We start from the raw sequence: 20,733 nt of genomic DNA on the forward strand, positions 1-20,733 counted from the left end.
AACGTTGCCAAGTCAGTTTATTGAACAAGTGCTTCAGGAGCTAAGGAAACAAGGCAGACTGAAGGGATGTTACGAGGGAAGGTCAGCCCTTGGGAAGACACGTGGAAGGGAGTTTGTCTTCCTGGGCTGAAGTCCAGCACAGACTTAGCATTCAGCCAAGCTCATGATGTTGAGAGTTGTCCTGCTTTCCCTGGTGAGAAAAGGAGAGAGGAGAATTAGACATGGCTGATGCCCCTTTCCTCATTTCACTGGCCCAAGCATTGGCTTAGGGTTGACTGGAGACAAAGAACAGCCTTAAAACCCCAAAACCCCTTAAAACCCTTTCATTATCCTAATTTAAGGAAAGATAAATGTTTTCATTCATTTGGTACAATCCAGTTGGTTTGGTGAAGTAATTTCCACACACCCTTGTGAGCTTGTGGAACAGATTGAGTGCTGCTGAAAATCAATAAAATACTTCTAAAGCTAACAAACAGGAGGCCAGGTACAGATCACAGAAATGGGCCCTTCTCATTTCCCTTACAATGCAAAAAACCTGTGAATGTCCAGCATATGCCCCAAGCAGTTAGACAGAAGGCATGATGAGTCAGCCCTGCATTCACACAGGTGCAGGAATCAATGAGGAAAGGAAAGGTTTCACTGCTATACGTACAGGTAGGCGTTGCAGAAAGCACATCTGTTGCTGTAGGTTTTGCCATCAGAGCCACAGTGGGGCATGTATTCCAGGGTGCACATAGGAGAGACTTCTTTGAAGTCCTTGCAAAGGGCCTGCACACAGAAGGTAGGGATTGAGTCCCTCTGCCTGAGAGCAAAGTGTGACCCCCCCCCAGCATAAGGAATGACAACCCACTGAGAAATGGAACTGGCTGTAACATCATCATAACCAACTCCAAGTGTCCTCCTGATGGCAGATGTGATCTTGTACTGTTTCTGCTCACTGCCACATCTCTTCCTGCTTTATTGCAGAGCAGTGGGATGGATGTTGGCTGTTTTATGAGCAGTGTGAAATCCCCAAGGGATCTCCTCAGGTGTGCACAGCACCACCTCCTGATTTGTAGCCCAGAGCAGAAGACAGTCCCCCAGGAGTGTAAAAGACACTGAATTTCATTCTTCATTCCCATCCTTTCCCACTCACCCTTGTAATATCCTCTTCACAGGGTCCGTTCTTTCTCTTGCCAAGGTTGGTCCGATGCTCCCTGGAGGAAGGAGAGATTGTTATTAACCACAGCCTTCCCTGTTACAGCCAGAGAGCAAGAACAAACCTCACTCCCACAGAGTCACAGACATTTCCAGATCAACCAGCTCAGCACTAACAAAAACCTGCCCTCACAGACCAGACACTGTCCCCTGTTGGTGCACCCCTCTGTGGGGCTGAACACTCATATCAAACACTGAGCAAGGCAAGCAGGAAAACGGGGACAGACAGACAGAATCCCTTCAGCACAAGGTTTCAGAGAGAGCCCTTGCAGATTACCCAGCTCCCACAGAGCCAAACAGGGAGGAAGAGGAGCACTCACATGTTGTGGGCACACAGGGAGCAAGAGGGGCACTCACATGTTGTGGGCACACAGGGAGCAAGAGGAGCACTCACATGTTGTGGGCACACAGGGAGGAAGAGGAGCACTCACATGTTGTGGGCACACAGGGAGGAAGAGGAGCACTCACATGTTGTGGGCACACAGGGAGGAAGAGGAGCACTCACATGTTGTGGGCACACAGGGAGCAAGAGGAGCACTCACATGTTGTGGGCACACAGGGAGCAAGAGGAGCACTCACATGTTGTGGGCACACAGGGTGCACTCGCTGGCGTAGGTGACGCCGTCAGTGCCGCACACGGGGTCGTAGATCATGGTGCAGGCCATCAGCTCCCTGCCATCCTTCAGCGTGGTCCTGCGGAACTGGCTGCAGTTCAGCTGGGGAAAACAAGGACAGCAAAGGCTCTGCCACGGCTCTGCTCAGTGCAAGGAAGCCCCCAGCACATCCCCCCTGCTTATGCCTCTGCCAGATGACAAATTGTGGTTATATATTAACTCGTTCTTCATGGAAAACTAGCAATTTCCTTTCACAGCCTTCCCTGGAGAAGACTGAATCAAGGCTGGAAGGTAGACATTACTCATTGAGCCCTGCATTTATCACTATGCCCCTATACCTTACTGAACCCACCAGGATATTACAACAGGCAGCTCAGAAATAATCTGTAAATCAAAATGGCACGATTTATGCACTTCCTGCAAGGGGGCTGACTGTGACCAAGGTGTTTTTCAAGGCCCACAAGAATGGAGGGGAGATGTGCTGACAGGTCTTTTGTTGCAATGGGATGGTTCCCAGTGTTGAGAGCTGCCAGCAGGACTGACAGCAGTGGAAGCTGATTTACGTCAGCTGAGGAGCTGGCCTTGTGTTTTAGCACTCCCAGTTTCTCCAGTGTGAACTCCTCATTCCTGATTTATGTATCTCAACTGGCCTGAGCACAGAGCGTACTCGGGAAACAAAGGAATGACATTTCATAGTTTGTTTGTATAGAAATGAAATATCTGACTCGGGATGTTGACTCTTTCAAACACATGCTAATGAGGTGGCTTTGTTCTTCTATTCCCCAGTGAGAGTAAATAGTTTAGAGCTGGCCAAATATAGCTAATCTGGTATTTTTACATGATTCATGTTGGTATATATTAGATTACATTGCATTTACCAAAAAAAAAAAAAAAAACAACAAAGCAACCTACACCAAACCAAAAACCAGAGGTGGGTTTGAATCCCCTGATACCTTAGGTATCAGAATTCAAAACACAGGCAATTTTCTAATCTTTGCAAAACATCCTTTTGTAAAACACAAGCATTGAGAGAGCACTGGGTTCCCTGGGCCCTCTGCATCCCCTGCCCATATTGCCAAAACATTCTGCAAAGTTCCTGCAGCAGCTATGACTGAGTGCTGTAGGAAAAGGATTCTCTCTGTAAAGCCTTTAACCATTTATCATCTCCCTGTCTCATAACTCAATCCTCACCTGTCCTCTCCTCTTTCTTCCCCTGATGGTGTGCAGGAAGTGCACAATGTTCCTGCTCATGGGAGGGTGATATTCACCCACAGAAGGAAGGGCAGCACAGGTGTGACCCCCGTGGAGGCTACACCCCCCAGGCCACCCAGCATTTGCTCAGGTTGTGCAGTTGGCACCTGCTCAAACTCTCCCTGTCCTTCAGGCGCCACTTACCTGAGGAGGTTCTTCTATGCACCTTCCATCGTGCTTCTTGGCAACCTGGGTTCCATATTCACTGGAAGAGAAAGCAGAGTTAAGAACGCTCAGCAAATAGCCCCGTGTGGCTCCCAGGGGGGCCTGCAGGGCTCACATGTTGTGGGCACACAGGGCGCAGTCGTTGCTGTAGGTGACGCCGTCTGTGCCGCAGATCTCGCGCAGGATGAAGGGACAAGCTCCGATGGCCTCTCCAGATTTGGTCCCGCTCAGGTACGTGCTGCAGTCAACCTGCACAGATAAAACAGCAACCCTGGTCACTTTTGGGGTCAGAGTCCCCTCTGCAGTCTGCCTGTCACAGCACAGCACTAAATGAATGACATGCACACACTGAGATGTCTAATGTAAAAAGGGGCAGTTTATTTCTGAACTCCGATATTTATAGAACTTCACAAGTGACCATGGATTGGAGGATGAAATTGCCACCTCTCCAACCACACTGGTCAAACTAAAAGTCTATCAATTCTCTCTTCCTCCAGAAAAGAATGCAAAACAATCATTATTTACATGAAAAGCATGTGAGAAACTGCATTAGAAAAATGTAAACATCAGAAGGCTTAGAAGAACTTAGAAGAACAGGGCAACAGTCTGCCCACTCTGGTCCTCTTGATTTTAGAGGTCTTTGTCAGGGGAAAATCAGAGGGTTTTAAAAGTTTAGACTTGCATTAGAAATTGATTATGTAATTGTAGTTTGGTGGTTTCTGCTAGCAGAGGGAACAGCTGGTAAAAGAGATTATTCTGCTGGAGCAGAACATGCACAAGTTTTAAATCCAGTATTCATAAAATCATAAAGATTGGAAAAGACCTCTTAAATCATCGAGCCCAACCATTAATCCAGAACCCTCATGTTCACCATATGTCCAAGTGCCATATCCACACGCCCTTTGATCAGCTCCAATAAACAGCAATTCCACCAATTCTCTGGTCAGCCTGTTCCACTTACTGACAAGACTTTCACTGAAGATTTTTTTTTTCCTACTTTCTAAACTAAACATCCCCTAACTCAGCCTGAGGAACCTGATTTGAAGTGTAGGACATTGAGTGCAGCTTGACACAGTTTACTGTATCCAAGATTTTGTTACAGCATTTCCAAGAGCAGCAAGAAGTGTTTCACCAGCTTCTGTTGCGAAAATATTTACAATATATAAAATCTAAAAGTTTAAAAATTTGAGGATCAATAGACAAACACCTACTGGAAATCACTCTACATTAGCTAAGCATCACTGACACTTCACTGTCATTTTGCACAGTCTCCCCAGTGCACTGTCTCTTATTATCCATATTTCCCATGTGGTCCAAGAACAAATTAAAGCAAAGACCACATTTTAACGTGCCTTTTCTACAGAAAATATATTGCAGTCCCTCAGGATGCATGAAATTATTTTTGGTGCTTCAGAGCTGCTCTGCATAAGCAGAATAAATGTGTTGAGATATTATCAGCACATATTGTTACTGTGCAGGATAATAAAGCTATTTCTGTACACATACCTGAGAGCAGATTTGTCCTGGCTGACCAGAGTAAAAGGATTTTTTTAACCTGCCTGTCTAGTGCAATGGAAATCCTAGCACTGAATAAATACACAGACATCTAACACAGCTTTCTGCCTCTTCTCCTACTGTGCTAAAATGGGCTGCATGGTTCTTGGGCTGCCTCTGATGATTTCTGTTCAGAGATTGGCAGTACTGGGACATTTTGTTTCTGAAGTCCTGGCCTGTTCTCATCCTCTCTTTCCCTCTTGTACAGCACACTGTCAGCTGTGAGCAGCTGAGGAGAAGCACAGCATCAGCATGAGCCCTGTGCACCATCCCTGGGTGCACTGAGCCCAGCCAGGGTCTTCCTGGAGACTGCAGAGAGACTGGATGGTGCTTATTTAACAGCTAAAAGAGCACTTACAGGAGTGCTTTCCTCCTTGCACCTTCCATCGTGGCTTTTCTTAACATCAGTCCCATGTTGCCTGAAAGGGAGAGGATGGGGTCAGCACATTCACCACCTGAGCCCTGGGAAAGCCCACCTGAGCCCACAGAAAGCAAACCAAACCCATAACCACTATATATGATAAAGGAGGCACCTGACTGCTTGCTGAACCAGCTTCTCCCCATCATTAGAAAGTGTAATTCTAAGTGGTAACAGACTAGTCAGGTCTCCTCATTGTGTGTTATATAACAGCTCCATTCACTCTTTCTTCTGCCCAAACACCACAGTCCCATCCACTCTTTCTCCTGCCCAGTGCCCACAGAGTGCTCAGGTTGAGAGCTGGCTCTCCCACACTCCCCCAAGGAGCAAAAAGAACATCAGGGAACAAAATCCAGGTGACAAGGTCTTCAGAGGAGCACAGATATGTTAGTACCAAAAGAAAAGCCCTCTGGAGCACTAACCCTGGCTTGCCACTCCAGAAGAGAGTCCTGTGTGCAATACTTACACGTTGTGGGCACAGATGCTGCAGTCGTTGTCATAAGTGAACCCGTCTGTGCCACACACCGGGTGCAGGATCCTGGGGCACCGCACCAGGTCTTTGCCACCCTTCACCTTTCTGCTTGGGAATTTACTGCAGTCAAGCTACAAAAAAAGCAGCAGCATCAAACCTCAGGAAGACTTTGTTCTCCAATTTAAAAAAAAATTCCATCATAATCTCCTGCCATGTCTCTAACAGCACCAGTGCCACAACTCAGTTCTTATTAAACCAGGCTGAGTCAGCTCTGCCTGAACCCTCTCACAGGGGGGAACTGCACAGCACTGTGTGTAAACTGCCAAATCCCTGGCTTAAGCACCTTGGTCAGTCCCAACTAGAAGATATGCCAGAAAAGACAAAAAAAAAATTAAAAAATTTAAAACATGACCCCTTTTAAATTGTGCTGTGGAAGAACTTGGACTTTGCATTTGAAGGGCATCATTAAAGGAGGATCAAAGCCCAAACTGAATGACTTCCACATTTGTGTGTTAGCATGTCCTACACAGCAGCTGATACATTCCAATCAAAACTTCAGGTGTGCTCCACATTTCAGAATCTGTCCCCACCCCAGAGGCTGCTGTAGGTGTTAATTCATTGTGAGGACTCTGTGCATAGCTCTCATCCAGCCTTTCTGCCAGAGCTGCTGGGCAAGGAGAGCACAGAGGACACCTGCCTCAGGACAGGTGGGATTTGTCAGCATCCTCAACACAAGGAGCTGACAAGACTTTGTAGACAGGTGGAGAAAGCCAGACCTCAGGCCAGCTCCCTTTCAGAGTAGATGTCACCTCGGGGAACCCTTCAGTTGATGCAGCTAAGAGGAGTAAACCTTATATTGAACCCTTACCTCATCAGTCTTCTCTCTGCATCGTCCACTGTGCCTTTTGCCAACATGGGTCCTTTTCTCCCTGGAAGAGGGAAGCAAAATAAATGTTTAACCTCTTGGTCGAAGTCATGTTCAAAATGAAGCAAACCATGAAGCAGACTTTTAAAAAGTGTTCAGAATTGCTAATTCACTCATTACCAAGCCCATTCCACCTCATAATGTGCAATTTAAAGCAATATCCTGAATCGTTCCTTCCTCTGCTCAGCCCACAGACTCATCCAAGGAGATGCCTTATGACTCTTCATGAGCACACAGAAGGCACCAGAAAACCTCAAGGCAAACCCAAAACCATCCCATTTCTAAGAGACTTGAAGAAATAGGAGCAGAAATGCAGCAGGACAGTTCAAGACTGCCCAGCAGTGCTGGGCACCCAGGAGGAGCACTCAGGGCAGGGCACTCACGCGTTGAGGGCGCAGATCGCGCACTCGTTGTCGTAGGTGGTGCCATCTGTGCCACAAACTGGGTTCAGGTCCCTTGGACAGAATACCAAGCTTTTTCCATCTTTGGCGGTTTGTGTTCGGTACCTGCTGCAGTCAACCTGGCAAAATAAGGACAAATCACTCTGGAGGAGCCCTTGCTATGCAAGGAAATTTGATTGAAAACCTTTTTGTTCCTTATTTCAGCCTCAACTGTTTCTGTAACAAGACAAAGCCTTGTTACACTGAAGCTAAACTTCCAATCAGAAATTACACTTCTGAATATTATCCTAGCTCTCCAGGAGTAAAGAAAAAGGACTGTCTTGGAGAAGAGGTCCTTCAGGCACAAGAACATGTACTAAATTTTTGGCCTTGTCTCATTAAAAAAAAAAAAAATCTTGACTTTAGTAAGAAACATTTTTCAACAGCTGGATATCTGAATAATGCTGTTTCAGTTTGTGTTGGTTTTCTCCACACTTTTCCAACTCTGTGGTTACTTCTCACATCAGATTCCCTGTAGTTCAGTACAGGATTTGAAAGGATAGGAAAGAATGGTTATCTATCTGTTGGAGAATGGATTTCCTACATCCCAGAATTTTAGTGCTGTAATACAGAAGCTTCTCCTTCTGAGGCATCAGACTGTTGGCCTCAGACAAAGATACAATAATCTATGCTCTATAAATATTTATGCTTAGGGCTCTTATGAGTCTCACTACATCTGTGAATACAACCAGCATGGGAGTTTTGAATCCCTGCTGTTGAGGGTGGAAACACTTGTGGTCTCCAGAGAGAAAACTTCCAACCTGCACAGCATGTTGGCAAGAGAAATCTTCTGTCCCTCCACCTCCTCCTGGGACACAAGTCAACTCCTCATCTCATATCCATCTCCCTCCTCTTTCCTCAGTTTGGTGTGGTAAGCATGGGGTGACCTCTCTGGAGCAGAGAGGATGCCAAACCCACCCCCACCATGCAGAAAAGCAAAAAATGGACTGAGACCCTTGAACACCTTGGCCTATGGACCTCTTGCAGCTTCCTAGCAAAATCTGTGAGGTCCTCAGGATTTTATTAGCAGCCCCAACAGATTGATTTTTGCCATATATTGCACTCACAGCAACAGATTCCTTGCAGGGCCCTTCATGTATTTTGGTAACGTTGGTGTCATGTTCTCTGAAAGGAAGAAAAGCTTTGGTTAGGGAGCATTGAGAATAACTTTCCCAATGACCCTGCAGGCACTGGGACATCAAAGCAGGGTCCCACCCTCCTTGTGGGACATTACAAACTGCCTGAATTCTCTGAATGTGCCCTGCAGATGGCAGCTGCTAACAGTACAGATATTCCCATCTCCCATGGGAATTAAGTGTTAGGAGTAATTAGGTGTTACAAGCAACACTTTGATCTGCTCATGTCTCTGTTCTGCTTCTTTTTGTGATTCCCTTAATGAGCACAGACAAAAAAATGGGGAAGAAAACTCAAGTTGGCTGAAGAATCATGAGAAGCCAGAAGAAAGGAGACCTACAGAGGCATCTGCCTTAAAACTGGTATTTTACAGAGGTGCTTCTGAGAGCCTCAACTTGCTGATTATCCAGAAGGACATTCCATGCACACAACTTACGCATTGTAGGCACAGATCCCACAGTCATTGTCATAAGTGAAGCTGTCTGAGCCACAGACTGGTTTCATTATCCTTGGGCACGCTACCATGACGTGATCATCTACTACAGCTCTACGGTAATTATTGCAATCAACCTGTAAAAATAGCAGGAATAGAGAGAAAAAAAAAAACCAAAACACTTTTTTGATATGAAATATAACGCTCTTGCATAGTCTTCTCACTCTCCCTCAGCCTTTGGGGACAAATCCAGCATCAAACCAATTTCACTATCAAAAGTAGAAACCAGGAATTCTGTGGGAATTCTCTCCCAATGAAAAAAAAAGCAAATGGGATATTAAGAAGGACTGTGATTTGGGTTTTGTGAGATCCTTCATAGGATCCTGCTGGAGGTATCCAGGTGGTGAGATCCAACCTTCAGCCAATATATTACTTTTATTTTATTCCAAATTAGACAGGTTTGAAGTCTGAAGTAGAAAACAACAGAGGTGGTATCAGATAACCTATAAAAACCCTCTCAGCTTTGGTTATCACCAGATTTTATTTTGGGCTGTGCAGATCAGCTGTTCACATCCTGTCCTACATCTGCATGGTGTTTGAGTTGTCCCCATTACAGACTTTGTCTTACCACAACAGGTTTTGGGTCGCATTCTCCATCGTGCTCCTTCTCCACGCTGGCGCTGTGCTCCCTGGAAGAAAGCAGAGCTGTGTCAGGGATCAAGGAACAGCATCACCTCAAGGCTGGTGGTGTTGTCACCAGCTGCAAAGGCACATGCTCCTCATCCCTGGGCTACAAAGCTGCCACCCCTGCCCCTGTGGGGTTCTGTGGGGTTCCCAGCCGGACTCACGCGTTGTAGAGGCAGATCCCACAGTCGTTGCTGTACGTGTTGCCATCAGTGCCACACACTGGTTTCAAGTCCCTTGGGCAAGCCACCCAGGACCTCCCATCCTTGGTAATGCCACTGGAGTACTGGCTGCAATCAAGCTGTGGAAGCAGCTCAGAATCAGCCTCAATTTTGCAATGAAACCCCCCAGCATCCTCCCACCACCACCACGCCTGCAGCTGCTGCTGGGAGGCAAATTAGAGCCATTATTGGGAATCTGCTCAGGCTATCAGGAGGAGGGAATCTTCCCTACAGAAATTTCTGATTATGCACTTCTGCTGGGGTCCAGGGAGGCAGGCTGGCTGTGGGTGAGACAGTGCCTAATGAAGGCAGTGGTAATTGGGAGCCCCTCGGCTCTGCAGCGGATCCTTCCAGATCGTGCTGCACTCCTGAGAGTTCTGGGAGGCTCCTAGCTGCGTGGGAGGAACCTGCAGACAAATCCACAGCTCAGGCCCTGCTGGTTTTCTCTCTGTGATATAGGTATAGACATTTATGCAAGGAATTCTTTGCGCCTTGCTGTATGGAAGCAATTATCAGAGTCACGGTGTTTGATGTTTTCGAGCGTGTCATCCTAAGACAGTTTTCCTCACAAGGAGGCAAGCTACTGCCTTTGGCTGGGAGTAACTAAATTATGCCTAAGAGTTAATATAATAAGAGTGTACAATTACTTCTTGTTTTTTCATTTTATTTAATGAACCGAAAATATTGCAAAAAATGGGGATCTTTTACTTTCTCGTGAAATTGGAAATGTCGTTCAACCATGCACTGGGAAATATTATTTTAACTGCAAAGATTTCATTAGATTTAACCTATGTGCTCACTGGGTAGCTACATACTGCTTCTACTTTACCAGAAGCCTGAACAGAACATAATAAATACATGTGTAGCTCACCTGAACTCCAAAGGCAGCACCTGAAAGAAAAAAATGGAGACAGAAAAAGAACCGCAAATTATTAATATGCAGAGAACACATATGTAAATATTCTCATGAAACAAGTTAATTCAGTGATTAGTTAACACTCACTTATTTTCTTTAGGAAAATGTGGAGTTTTATATTATTCCAGTAAATGGCCTTAGGATGTATTAAAAGTTACTAAACACAGTTTTGTTGTATTTCTGAGGGGTGATAAACCTTGTGAGAGCACATCTATTTATCCACCCCTAAAATGTTACTGGTAAGTGATACAAGTACTTTCAATTCTATACTCTTGGATTTTAATCTCTCCTAAGAGACTTTTGACTTTCAAAAGTTTGGACATGCATGTTGAAGATAATTATCACCACCAGCACTGTCCATCTCCAAATACATCATTCTCAGTTACCAGGAGTAGCACAGTAAACTCTCAGTGCAATGGGAGTTTACTCTTCAACCTAGAGGTTAAAGTTTGCATTTATATTGCTCACATGGGTAATAATGCCATTTTTACAGTTTTATTTTGCCTGTGTACACAGGACTGCCACGTGCAAGCCCCTACCCTGCACTAGAACTGCTCCTACAAACCAAGAAGATAACAGCTGTATGGTGTTTGCTGAAACCTCAGTCTTGAAACCTAATTTCCTTGCTGTCCTCCCTCAGGAAGGTTATTTCTTCATGGAACAAGGCTCTCCTCCATGTTGCAAGACCCAAAGGCTTTTACTGAAATGAAAACTCAACTCTGACTCTGCCAAATCGATCTTTGCAGTACCCCAGTGAATACTCACCCAAGCAGCAGCAAAGGGCAAGAGCTGCCCTCACCAAAAGTCCTGTCACCTTCATGACAGCCAGGGACACCCCTCCAGTGCAGCCTGCCTGCTCTCTGTGCGGGAGAGGAAGATTGCAGGGAGGAGCAGGAATATATAGCACACCACGCTATCAAGTGGTCCCACCTCATTAGGTAATGCTCCCAGCCTGTCATCACCACTCAAAGCCAAAAACGTGTTTACCCAGCTCTGGATGTCTGGCTAATGATTGATACAAGGCTGTGTGCCAAGAAGGGGATTTCGTGTGCCTCGAGGTGAGTGGGGACCATGCCAGGACCCCTCTGCTCCCGCACGCTCTGCCCAGCCTGGGCTCCCCTCATCCTAGGCTCACATCTCCCCTGTGCCTACCTAAATGCAATTAGGACTTTCTCCTCAGCTATAATTTTCAACTGAGCAGCCAACTGATAGCCAAACCCCCTGTTATTTAACCTCAGAGGGTGGTTTTGTACTCTTCACTGCTGTATCTCAGCCCAGTTTGAGCCCAGGCAATTTGAGCCCAGAAGGTCACCCTGTGCTCTGCGGGAGGAATCCTGCTCTTCTCATGTTTGAAAAACTCTGCTGTACGTGCCAACTTTTCCTGTAATACAGCAAGGAGCAAAAATACTAAGTTTGGTCCTAAAAATCCATCTTTTTTGGCTGTTCACTGAAAACTATCATGGCACCTCCTGCTCATCTGCTACCACCTCCCCCATGGCCAGTGCCTGACCCACCTTGCTGAGCCTAAGTGACACCATCCCCCGGGGCAGCAGGCCAAATGCCTTTAATATCTGCACAGACTAGATGTACTGTACTTCCTTTACCTAGGAAGTCAGCCAACTTTGCAAAGATTGGTATTAGCCCACGCATGGTTTGCTTCCTGAAAATTCACTGTGTACGTTATCTCTTTACGCTTTATATCTTTAGTTTTCTTCAAATATCTCCTCAAGGTTTGCCCACTATTCAGGTAATGAAACTTAGATTGGCCTTGAATGCTTTTTTGTCCTTTATGTAAGCAGATTTTTGGCAATTCTTTGGATTAATATCAATTGTAGACCTCTCAGTTGGGAATCCTAAATTCTCCCAATCTCTCACTAGCTTATCATTTTTCAAATTCTGTATTTGGTAATCAAAATCCTTGCTTGCAGATCTATTTTTTGACACAATTTAAACAGAGCGAGCTTGTGTTGAATCATCACAGTTTTATTTTCTAAGAGAAGGAAATTTCCAACATCTTTCTCACTTGAAAAGCAAATCCACAACAACACAATTTTAGGGATTACCTAGTGGAAAAATATTTGCTTTCATATCCAGGAGCTCTGCTAATATTAGTACTTTGCAGTGTGCATCTGCAAAACTAAAACCTCTCCAAATGCCAACGTTTCCTGCTCTGTTAGGAACACGAGGGATGGTGTCCCTGTTCATATTCCTCATTTTCATTCCTTCCCCCTGGTGTTCTGCCCTGTGTTTCCTGACCTTTCCCTTATCTCAGTTCCACCAAGTGTCCAGGACTCCAGACCTTTGGATCGATGCAGACCTTGGCTACAAGGACCCCTTCTCATCCCGATTACAATATCCATCTCCCAGGGCTTATTCCAGCCAAGGCCAGGATCCATTAATGCTTCCTGGCAGTGGAAAATGATTCCTGACAACTTAATTGCCAGGCTCTGTAAAAGCTGTCATGGTCAAGCAAACTCCTGCCAATGTCCACAGCGATGACACCTGAACCCTATCGGAAAGGAGATATTATTTGCAAACCAAATCTGCAGTTAAAGTGGATTGACTCAGCATGTTCTGTCAAGAGCAAAGTAATTCTCTTCCAACCAAGCTATTAAATTTGGGAAGTAGTTTGCAATAGGAGACAGAGTAAAGGGAGAGAAGAGCAAACACCTGTCGAGGATCTAGAGAAGGAATTTGGATTTAGAAAACACTGCAGCTACAGCACGTGTCTGCTGTCCCCTGTGTCAGCTGAGGGACACAGAGCTCAGCTCTGGGCTCCTGCCTTGTGCATAAGGAAGATCCATGCTGTGACCCTACCAGTGAGCTGCCTGCTTCACAGAGAGTGATCAAGCAAAGCTTTTTCCACCCGGAACCAGGAACTTTTCCTTTAGGACAGAGCCTTTCAGGAGCAGAGAGGCAGGTGCAGAACATTCCACCCACACTGGACAGGGAGAACTTTGGTTGTGTTTACACCCTTCTGCTTATGCAACTCCCACTTGCAGCGATATTGTGTTGACATCTACCTGTTTATTTTCCTTTGCTGCAAATCCCACCTGGCTGAGCAGCCCAGGACAGGAGCACTCCACCCCTTTCTTCTGCTGCCTCTCCAGGTTACCTCTGGTCCCAGCTGTGACTCATCTGTTTCCATCTCTGCAGAATCTCACTGACACAGGCCAAGAAAGGAAGCAACCCCTTTGAGGCAAGAAGGCAACAAAGCCAACTCACCTGTTTTTCAGAAATATATGCAGAAATTCTCCATGCTTCCCACCCTCAAACCACAGGAGTGGTTGTTACTACACCCAGCACTAAGTGTTTCTTTTGAGACCTTCTACATCAAGGGTCTGTATTCCTAATTTTCAAGCAGTTGCATCTTGTTTTTAGCGAACAACTTACATGGAGTTACTCACCCTTCATGCAGAGGAAAGCACTGGAAGTTTTTGTGTTGCAGTTCCAGAGGAAGAGTTGGGCAGAAGGAGAGATCTTGCAGCAGAATAGAGCAGGGAGATCCCAAGGAAATTGCATGAAGAGCTCCCTGTAGCAGGGAGAGCCTTGAAGGGAAAGACAGATGTTCTAACAGCTGCCAAACAGAAGCCCTAGAGAGAGGAGAGAGAGAGGCCCATTCATGAGTCCCCAAGGTGAAAGCAGATGGGCCATGGAGCAGAAATTATGATAATCAAGACAAATAACATTGAAATCCCCAGGTCCCCATAGCAGAAGTTGTGTGGTGGGACTGAGCATCACAGGGATGTAGGGAGAGCCAGAAAAGAGAGCTCTGCAGCAGAGCCAGAGGGGCTTCCCTGCACAAACAGCATCAAGTTCTCCATGTCACAATTCACCAAGTTCTTAAAGGAACAAATGCCCCTAAACTGCAAGACTTCCAGCACTGTCTGCTGTGGCAGCCTGAAAAAGGTGCCCTGGGCAGAGCACACCATGGAGCCATGCCAGGGCTCTCCCTCAGTGTGGCTGGGGAGCTGCTGGGCAGAGCTCCCAGGCTCCAAATGGACAGAGGACTGAAAAATACCACAGGGAGTTCAAGGTCTGCTGAGGCATCTGCCAGAGTCAACAGTCCTCACTCTCTACCAAGAGCAGCACTTGTGCGCCCTGAAAAGTTGCATAAGATCCTGACACCTTCTATGAAAAAAGAAGGAAAAAAATACTAAGACACTTAAGGTTCCTGCAGGGGGCATTTTAGCTCAAAACCCAATGGCATTGAGAGGCTGGAGACCAAAGTCAGTTCATAATGCCAGTTCTGCAAAACCTCAGGAACTGCTGTGAACCACATGGGGTCTGTGGTTATTGGCAAGCAACACCCTTAATAAAGTGTAATTTACAGCAAACCGAAGAGTCCCCAGAGCTCTGGTACCTTTCCAGCTTCACAGAGGACTGGCTTGGCCTTGTTACCATTTTAAAGGGGAACACAAAGGGCAACCACAAGCAAACAGAAAAGAAAAAGTGGTAAATCTCCAGCACCTCTTGAGCCTTTTCCTCCTCCTGCCCAGGAGTAACAACGTGTGGCATCCTTCTGGAGCTCTGCTGTGCCCCCAGGGACACTCCTCACCAGGCAGCCCTTGGAACAACCTGCAGAAGGGGGTTGAAAGCAAGAGCAGAGCAAGCAGGCAGGCTGCTGGGAGCAGCACAGAGCCAGCCCTGCTGCTCGCAGCAGCCCAGGCAGCTTGAGCAAGTCCCTGTCCTGTGCCTCCTCAGCAGATGGGCTCAGAATCTGATTAACGATCCCTTATCACCAGCTGTGATTTTTGTGGATGGTAATTTTGGCTGGCAGCAGGAGAAATTTAGAAGGTGCTCAAATACTGACAGAAGAGGCTACTGGGGCAGTCTTCATCAGTTTATTGCTTTTCAAGCACAGTTAATGAAGGTTTTAGGGGTCATTATTTGAAAACTTAAATACCTGAAATCACTACAAATCATAGTAGCTTTCAAGTGCACTGATTTTCATTTGCAAGAATTTATTTTAAGCCACAAATTGTGCACTGCTTTTATGAAATCATGTAGATGTCCCTGCACATGGTGTTAGCTGGAATCAGTGAGCAGACATCATCAGAGAACATTTTTACCGTCTGACATTCATCACTCTCAGGCTGCATAAATAACATTCAAGAATGTACTTGTTTCATCTCTGCTCAAAGACAAAATCTGCATCTCCCAAAACAGCTAACCAGCCCCAAACTGGTGACTCTCACCCTACATGACTCTACTTGATGTGGGGATTTTCCATGTAGAAAGAGGCAGTTATAATTTGTTTCTAAATCATAGTGTTTGCTCACATTAAAAATAAGCATATAACCTATTAACAACCACTCATGGCAAAGTCTGCTGATAATTAAATCAATTTTTATTATTATCAGCTGCAATAAAACATGATGCATGCGTAAGCATTTTGAGAGTTCATAATCAATTCTCATTAAGTGCAGTAGAAACAACCCTCTGTGATAACTTAATTGAAAGAATTTTACATCTTTGGTGGGAGTGAAATTAATTGGTATTAGGTAAAATCCTGTCAAAATCTGAAAGTCATTTCAACCTTATCTGCAAGAGAAAAGTGTTTACAGATCAGGTCACAGCTAAAGTGGACTCAAACACTGCAAATGTTCATTCAAGGTCTTCTGGAAATGTCCTGCAATAAAGCTTATACAAATAAAGAACCTATTTGCTTTAAGAAACAACTATAGAAGAGAGTACAGAAAGTACGTGCAAACCACCAGCAGATTTCTATTAACTCACCATCAGTGTCTCCTGTTCTGCAAACTCCACCCCAGCCCCAGATCAACTGACTCCAAAAAAACCAGGGAAACCCTTGGCTCAAAGGCCTGGCTTCACCTGGACACAGTTCCAGAATATAAATGAACTGGGATCATCTGTAGGTCAGTTACATCTCAGAACAACACCACTTCTCCTTAAAAAGCTTAAGCCGTTCCATACCATGGAATTTCTCACTTCTCCATGTGCCCCAGCACCAGAGCCCCAAAGGAAGGATCCTCCTCTCCTTGCAGGAGATGGTTCCTGAGACAGGCACTGACTTGAGCCTACAGGGAACTCCAGGCCAAGGCAGAGGGCGACCCAGCAGCAGATGGTCCATGGGCCACCACAATGGCTGAGCTTCCTGCACTGCCTTGAGGGGGCCATCAGTGCTTCTGCCCTCTCACAGCAAAAAATACTGGCCAAATTCACACCTCCAGATCCTAGAGACCTTTCTGGGCTCAGCACATCTCCTAACACGACCACTCAACACGCATCTAATTCCCAGCATTGCTCCAAAGTGAGGTCTGGATTTCCCAGCACCTCACATGAGAGGCCTGGAAGAGGACACTTAGTGCATCATCTAATCTACCAGCCCAAGACACGGGGGGGCCTTCAAACCAATTTTCCTCTGTAGGCTTCCAAATGTAAACCAAACAAATCTCAAACAACCCTCTGAGGTAGGTAAGTATTGTTTAATGTTTGTTTTACAGGCAGGAGAAAAGGGCTGACAGGGCAGTGAAGTGATTGACCCAAGACCCCATAAAGAGCCAGAGAGACCCCTGACCCCTCCTCACAAAACCCCAGACCACACTCTTCCTCCTTGGGTCCAACATCTTTGCCAGGTATTTACAGCAGCTGCTGTACCTCAGGGTGCTCATTGCCTAAGGAGCACGTGGTGCAAAGCCAGAGCAGGGACTGGTGTGTCCCCCCCTGAGGCTGAGTGAAGAACAGTGACATGAAGCTGAGGAGTTACGTTTATTGGGGAAGCAGGTTTAGACACAGCGAGGCAGCAGGGACAGCAGCACACGCACGGGGCACACCTGGGAGGCACCACTGGGTCCCCACAGCCTCCTGCCCTCCACATGAGCAAGGACAGGCCCCGTGTGCTGCAGAAGGGATGGAGGCAGCTCAGGCCCCCCGTGCTGCAGAAGGGGATGGAGGCAGCTCTGGCAGTCCTGGGGGCTCAGCAGCTCCCCTGATGCTCGACATCGACACTTCCTTTACTTGCTCTGCAGAGACAGAGAGCAGACAGTTTATTGCTGTAATCCCAGAAAGCACCATGAGGAAACCTTAAAGCTGTGATGTTCTCATGCTCTGCAGGGGCTCTGGGCCATTCCTGCCTCTCTGTGATGTGGGACCACTCTGTCAGCATCCTCCCTGCTCTGCAGGAACAGCTTGGCTGAAAAAACAGCCAGGGGAAAGGATTGGGCAGAGCCCAAGTCCCCACAGGCTCAGCCCCACCATCATAAGGCTGCAGTGAGAGAAAAAAATCTGCAGAACCCTCTGTCCTGGCCCTGCAGCTTGTGTGGACAAGGTGGGACACAACCTCCAAAGGACAGGCTGGCCAAGCAGGGCTAAGTCACTGCCCCTCTCTGTCCATACCTTTGGTCACAGCTGATCCCTGGTGTTTGTTGGCAGTCCATACTCCATTACTCCTAGAAAGGAAAAGCAAAAAAAAATGAGCCCATCCCCAATCTTGACCACATCTGTGTGACACTGGTATCGGTGTGACAGCCCCTCAGCCCAGCTCAGTGCCACATAAGACAACTGCAGCAGAGCCTGGCACAAGGACAGGCAGGTTGGGCCATTGCCAGCTGAGGAAAACAAGAGTAAATTCAGTCTCAAGCTAGGTGCTTTCCACACCTATTTTCTAATCTGGGAAAGGTCCTGCTTTTTTTCTTTCCCTCGTTTCACTACCTTTAAAAGTAGCATGGCCAAACAGAGAGCATTGTAAGGAAACTGGGACTTGCCCATTGCAAACGTGGGAGTTATCTGTTTGTTGAGAAACAGGTATAAAAAAGAAAAGGAGAAACCCTGGATAACCCCTTTTTCCCCGGATCTATTGAGCAGTGTGGGCAGGCTGGTGACTACTGCCCAGGTGATTAGTGTGAAAAACCTTTGAACAAGTAAAGGGACTGCAGATATGCAGGATTAAAAGTCAAATGTGCAGGAAAGACCCACAATCAATTCATCCACGTGACACAGCCCTGCAGGACCTACCAGCCAGTTAAGTTACCAAAAAAAGATATCCCACAATGCCAACCTATATTTGTCATCAGTAAAGCAGAACAGGATCAAAGGAATTCAGTTATGGCAGAGACCTCCCAGGGAAGGTGGCCAGACCCAGTGCTGGCCAGTGGGGACAGGCTCTCTCTGCAGCAAGGTTTTCCACCCCAGCCATGCCCAGATACACTCTTTAGTGTCAGATCTCTCCCAAACCACACTGCTCCCAACCCTTCCCACAAACATCCTTCCTTGATGGCCATCAGGTCACCAGAGCCACCAGAAACACCTGGAAATCCAGCTGGAGCTTTGCAGGCAGGAGTGGTTGCAGGCCCTGGGCTGCAAAGGGATGAAGCAGCTTTAACACACATTTTCTCAGGCAACCCAGCACTCTCCATGGGTAATTTAAAAATACAACTCAAGGAAATACTACAATTTTTGGGTAACAATTTCTTATCTTCTTCCAAAGTATTTCACATTCTGCACATTGCAACTCTCTAAACCCATTTCTGATGCCAAAAGCACTGCTGGAGCTGCTTTCCTCTGGGTTTTAGTAGCATATATTGAGTGCCTGAATCTTCAGCAGAAAGAAAAATTCATTATACTGCAAGTGAGCATGAATTTTAGTGCTGAAAATAACATTGCTCTGTACATTGTTTATAAGCCCCCATAAATTTCCAGCCCGATTCTTCAGGTGACTTTAATAAACATAAAGAATAAATCATTGTGAAGGGGGGCTTGAGCTTTTCTTGCCTCAAGAAAAAAGCTTAGCACTTTGACTTCTAATTGCATCCATCTCTCCTTGGAATACTTAACACAGCTGCAAGCTCTCTGACTTCCAGTAAATGGCATCTCCCTCTTATTGCAAGGGCTTGAGAGCTGTAACAGCTCAGTGAGACAGTAAGGAATTCCAGACCAAGCACAGTTTTTTGGGAATCCTGTCTATTTTTCAGTTGCCACAGTGTATCCAGTCTCATTCTCTGTCATGGACACAGCCACTGACAGACTCTTGTAGTGCCTCATCTCCCTGTACCCACAGGCCAGCAGCAGCTCCATCTCCCTAAGGACTGACACACAGAGGCCTCCAGGACTGTCACAGGCAAAATTATTTCTCTCTGCACTGCAATTTCTTTGACTTTAAGCAAAGTTTAGAACACTCTGCTGCTTTAGAGAAGAGGGGGAAAGGAGCCAGATTTGCTGTGTTTGGGGGATCTGCTGGTGTCCTGGCACTGAGCAGAGGAAGGCATGGAATGACACTATGGCAGGATGGCTCTCTCATAGCCCACATCCCACTGTGCCTGAAGACACATGGATACCACATCCATACTCAGAAGCCAATGTTCCCACCCAAAACTCCACAGAAATCTCTTTGGTAGGTTCAATATTTGGATTGTCTACAGGTTTAGAGTGGGAACCAATCTATTTCCCTGAAAATAGATTCCAGGGAATCTATTGGAGATGAAGATTCCAGGGAATCTACAGGAGATGAAGATTCAGTTTTTCAAGAGTTCATGCCAATGAGGACAGTCCTCCCCAGGTGCTATAGGACATCCCATGCACACAGTCACAAACTGGGAGACACTGGCTGCAAATCCCAGAGCTGGAGGCTGTCCAGCTTCCACTGGTAGAAAGACAAAGCACAGCTAAGAAATGTTTAACTCATCTGCCCTGTGGGATTGCACAAGATGTCAAGGCTCAAGACCTTTCCCGAAAGTGTGCCACCTAGTGAATAATCTTAATTTCCCAACCATCTCCCTAGATACTATTCAGGGAACAAGCCCTTTATACCATTCTGATCTTTCTAGCTCCATCAAAGTGTCAGGAAGAAACTCAGCTGTTTTCCCAGACACATCACACTCCTACCACACAGCCTAGGCACAACATGGAGACTACACCCAGGTTATGCATTAAATCTGAGCATCAACCTGTATTTAAACATCTGAACCATGAGAATCCATTCCTGGGGCTCTAAGGATCCTGTCACAGGTGCAGAAGCCAGGCTGGCTCCCCAGCAGGCACTTGGAGTAAAGTGGGATGCTTACACTGCCAAGAGGCACTTTCTTTTCTTCACCTCTTGACATCATTCCACTCCAGGAACAAAATAAAATAGAAATAGGAGCCTCAATACCTCTCTTCCCTCCCAGCCAACGTGGCTGAAGAGCAGCTGGAGGGCATGCCTTTAATTGGCCCACTGTGACCTGAAGGAACATCTGACTCTGTTAACCTGCCAGCGAGGTCCCACTGTGGACACCCAGCTCCTGCTGAAGGGCACAGTGGGCAGCTGGCGAGTGCCAGCCACTCCTCATTCCTCACTGCCTATTGTGGCTGC

The 20,733-nt window shown here is 46.4% G+C and overlaps 2 protein-coding genes across 3 annotated transcripts in view; both read right to left on the reverse strand.

Moving 5' to 3' along the window:
• On the reverse strand, positions 1–18,429 carry LOC139597780 (ovoinhibitor-like). Of its 2 annotated transcripts, XM_071443472.1 has the most exons (17): positions 17,784–18,429; positions 13,832–14,017; positions 10,380–10,399; positions 9,452–9,588; positions 9,232–9,292; positions 8,607–8,740; positions 8,104–8,161; positions 6,980–7,116; positions 6,540–6,600; positions 5,666–5,802; positions 5,140–5,200; positions 3,343–3,476; positions 3,207–3,267; positions 1,777–1,913; positions 1,136–1,196; positions 653–768; positions 1–190 (listed from the first exon to the last, which is right to left on the reverse strand). In XM_071443472.1, exons 2-17 carry the CDS (start codon positions 13,944–13,946, stop codon positions 145–147), a joined length of 1,476 nt encoding a protein of 491 aa, XP_071299573.1. In that variant the 5' UTR covers positions 13,947–14,017; positions 17,784–18,429; the 3' UTR covers positions 1–144. The 2 variants fall into 2 exon arrangements, with proteins under 2 accessions (XP_071299573.1, XP_071299574.1); XM_071443473.1 differs by lacking the exons at positions 13,832–14,017; positions 17,784–18,429 and adding an exon at positions 11,190–12,344.
• The window catches only part of LOC139597781 (serine protease inhibitor Kazal-type 5-like), a 16,375-nt gene continuing 10,565 nt past the window's right edge, over positions 14,924–20,733 (reverse strand). Inside the window, exon 7 of the mRNA XM_071443475.1 lies at positions 14,924–17,836. Coding sequence (XP_071299576.1) covers positions 17,831–17,836 — 6 coding nt within the window. The 3' untranslated portion in view covers positions 14,924–17,830. The remainder of the gene's footprint in view (positions 17,837–20,733) is intronic.

The sequence above is a fragment of the Agelaius tricolor genome, unplaced genomic scaffold (assembly GCF_023055355.1).
Source record: "Agelaius tricolor isolate 1412-34295 unplaced genomic scaffold, bAgeTri1.0.p SCAF_18, whole genome shotgun sequence".
Lineage (NCBI taxonomy): Eukaryota > Metazoa > Chordata > Aves > Passeriformes > Icteridae > Agelaius > Agelaius tricolor.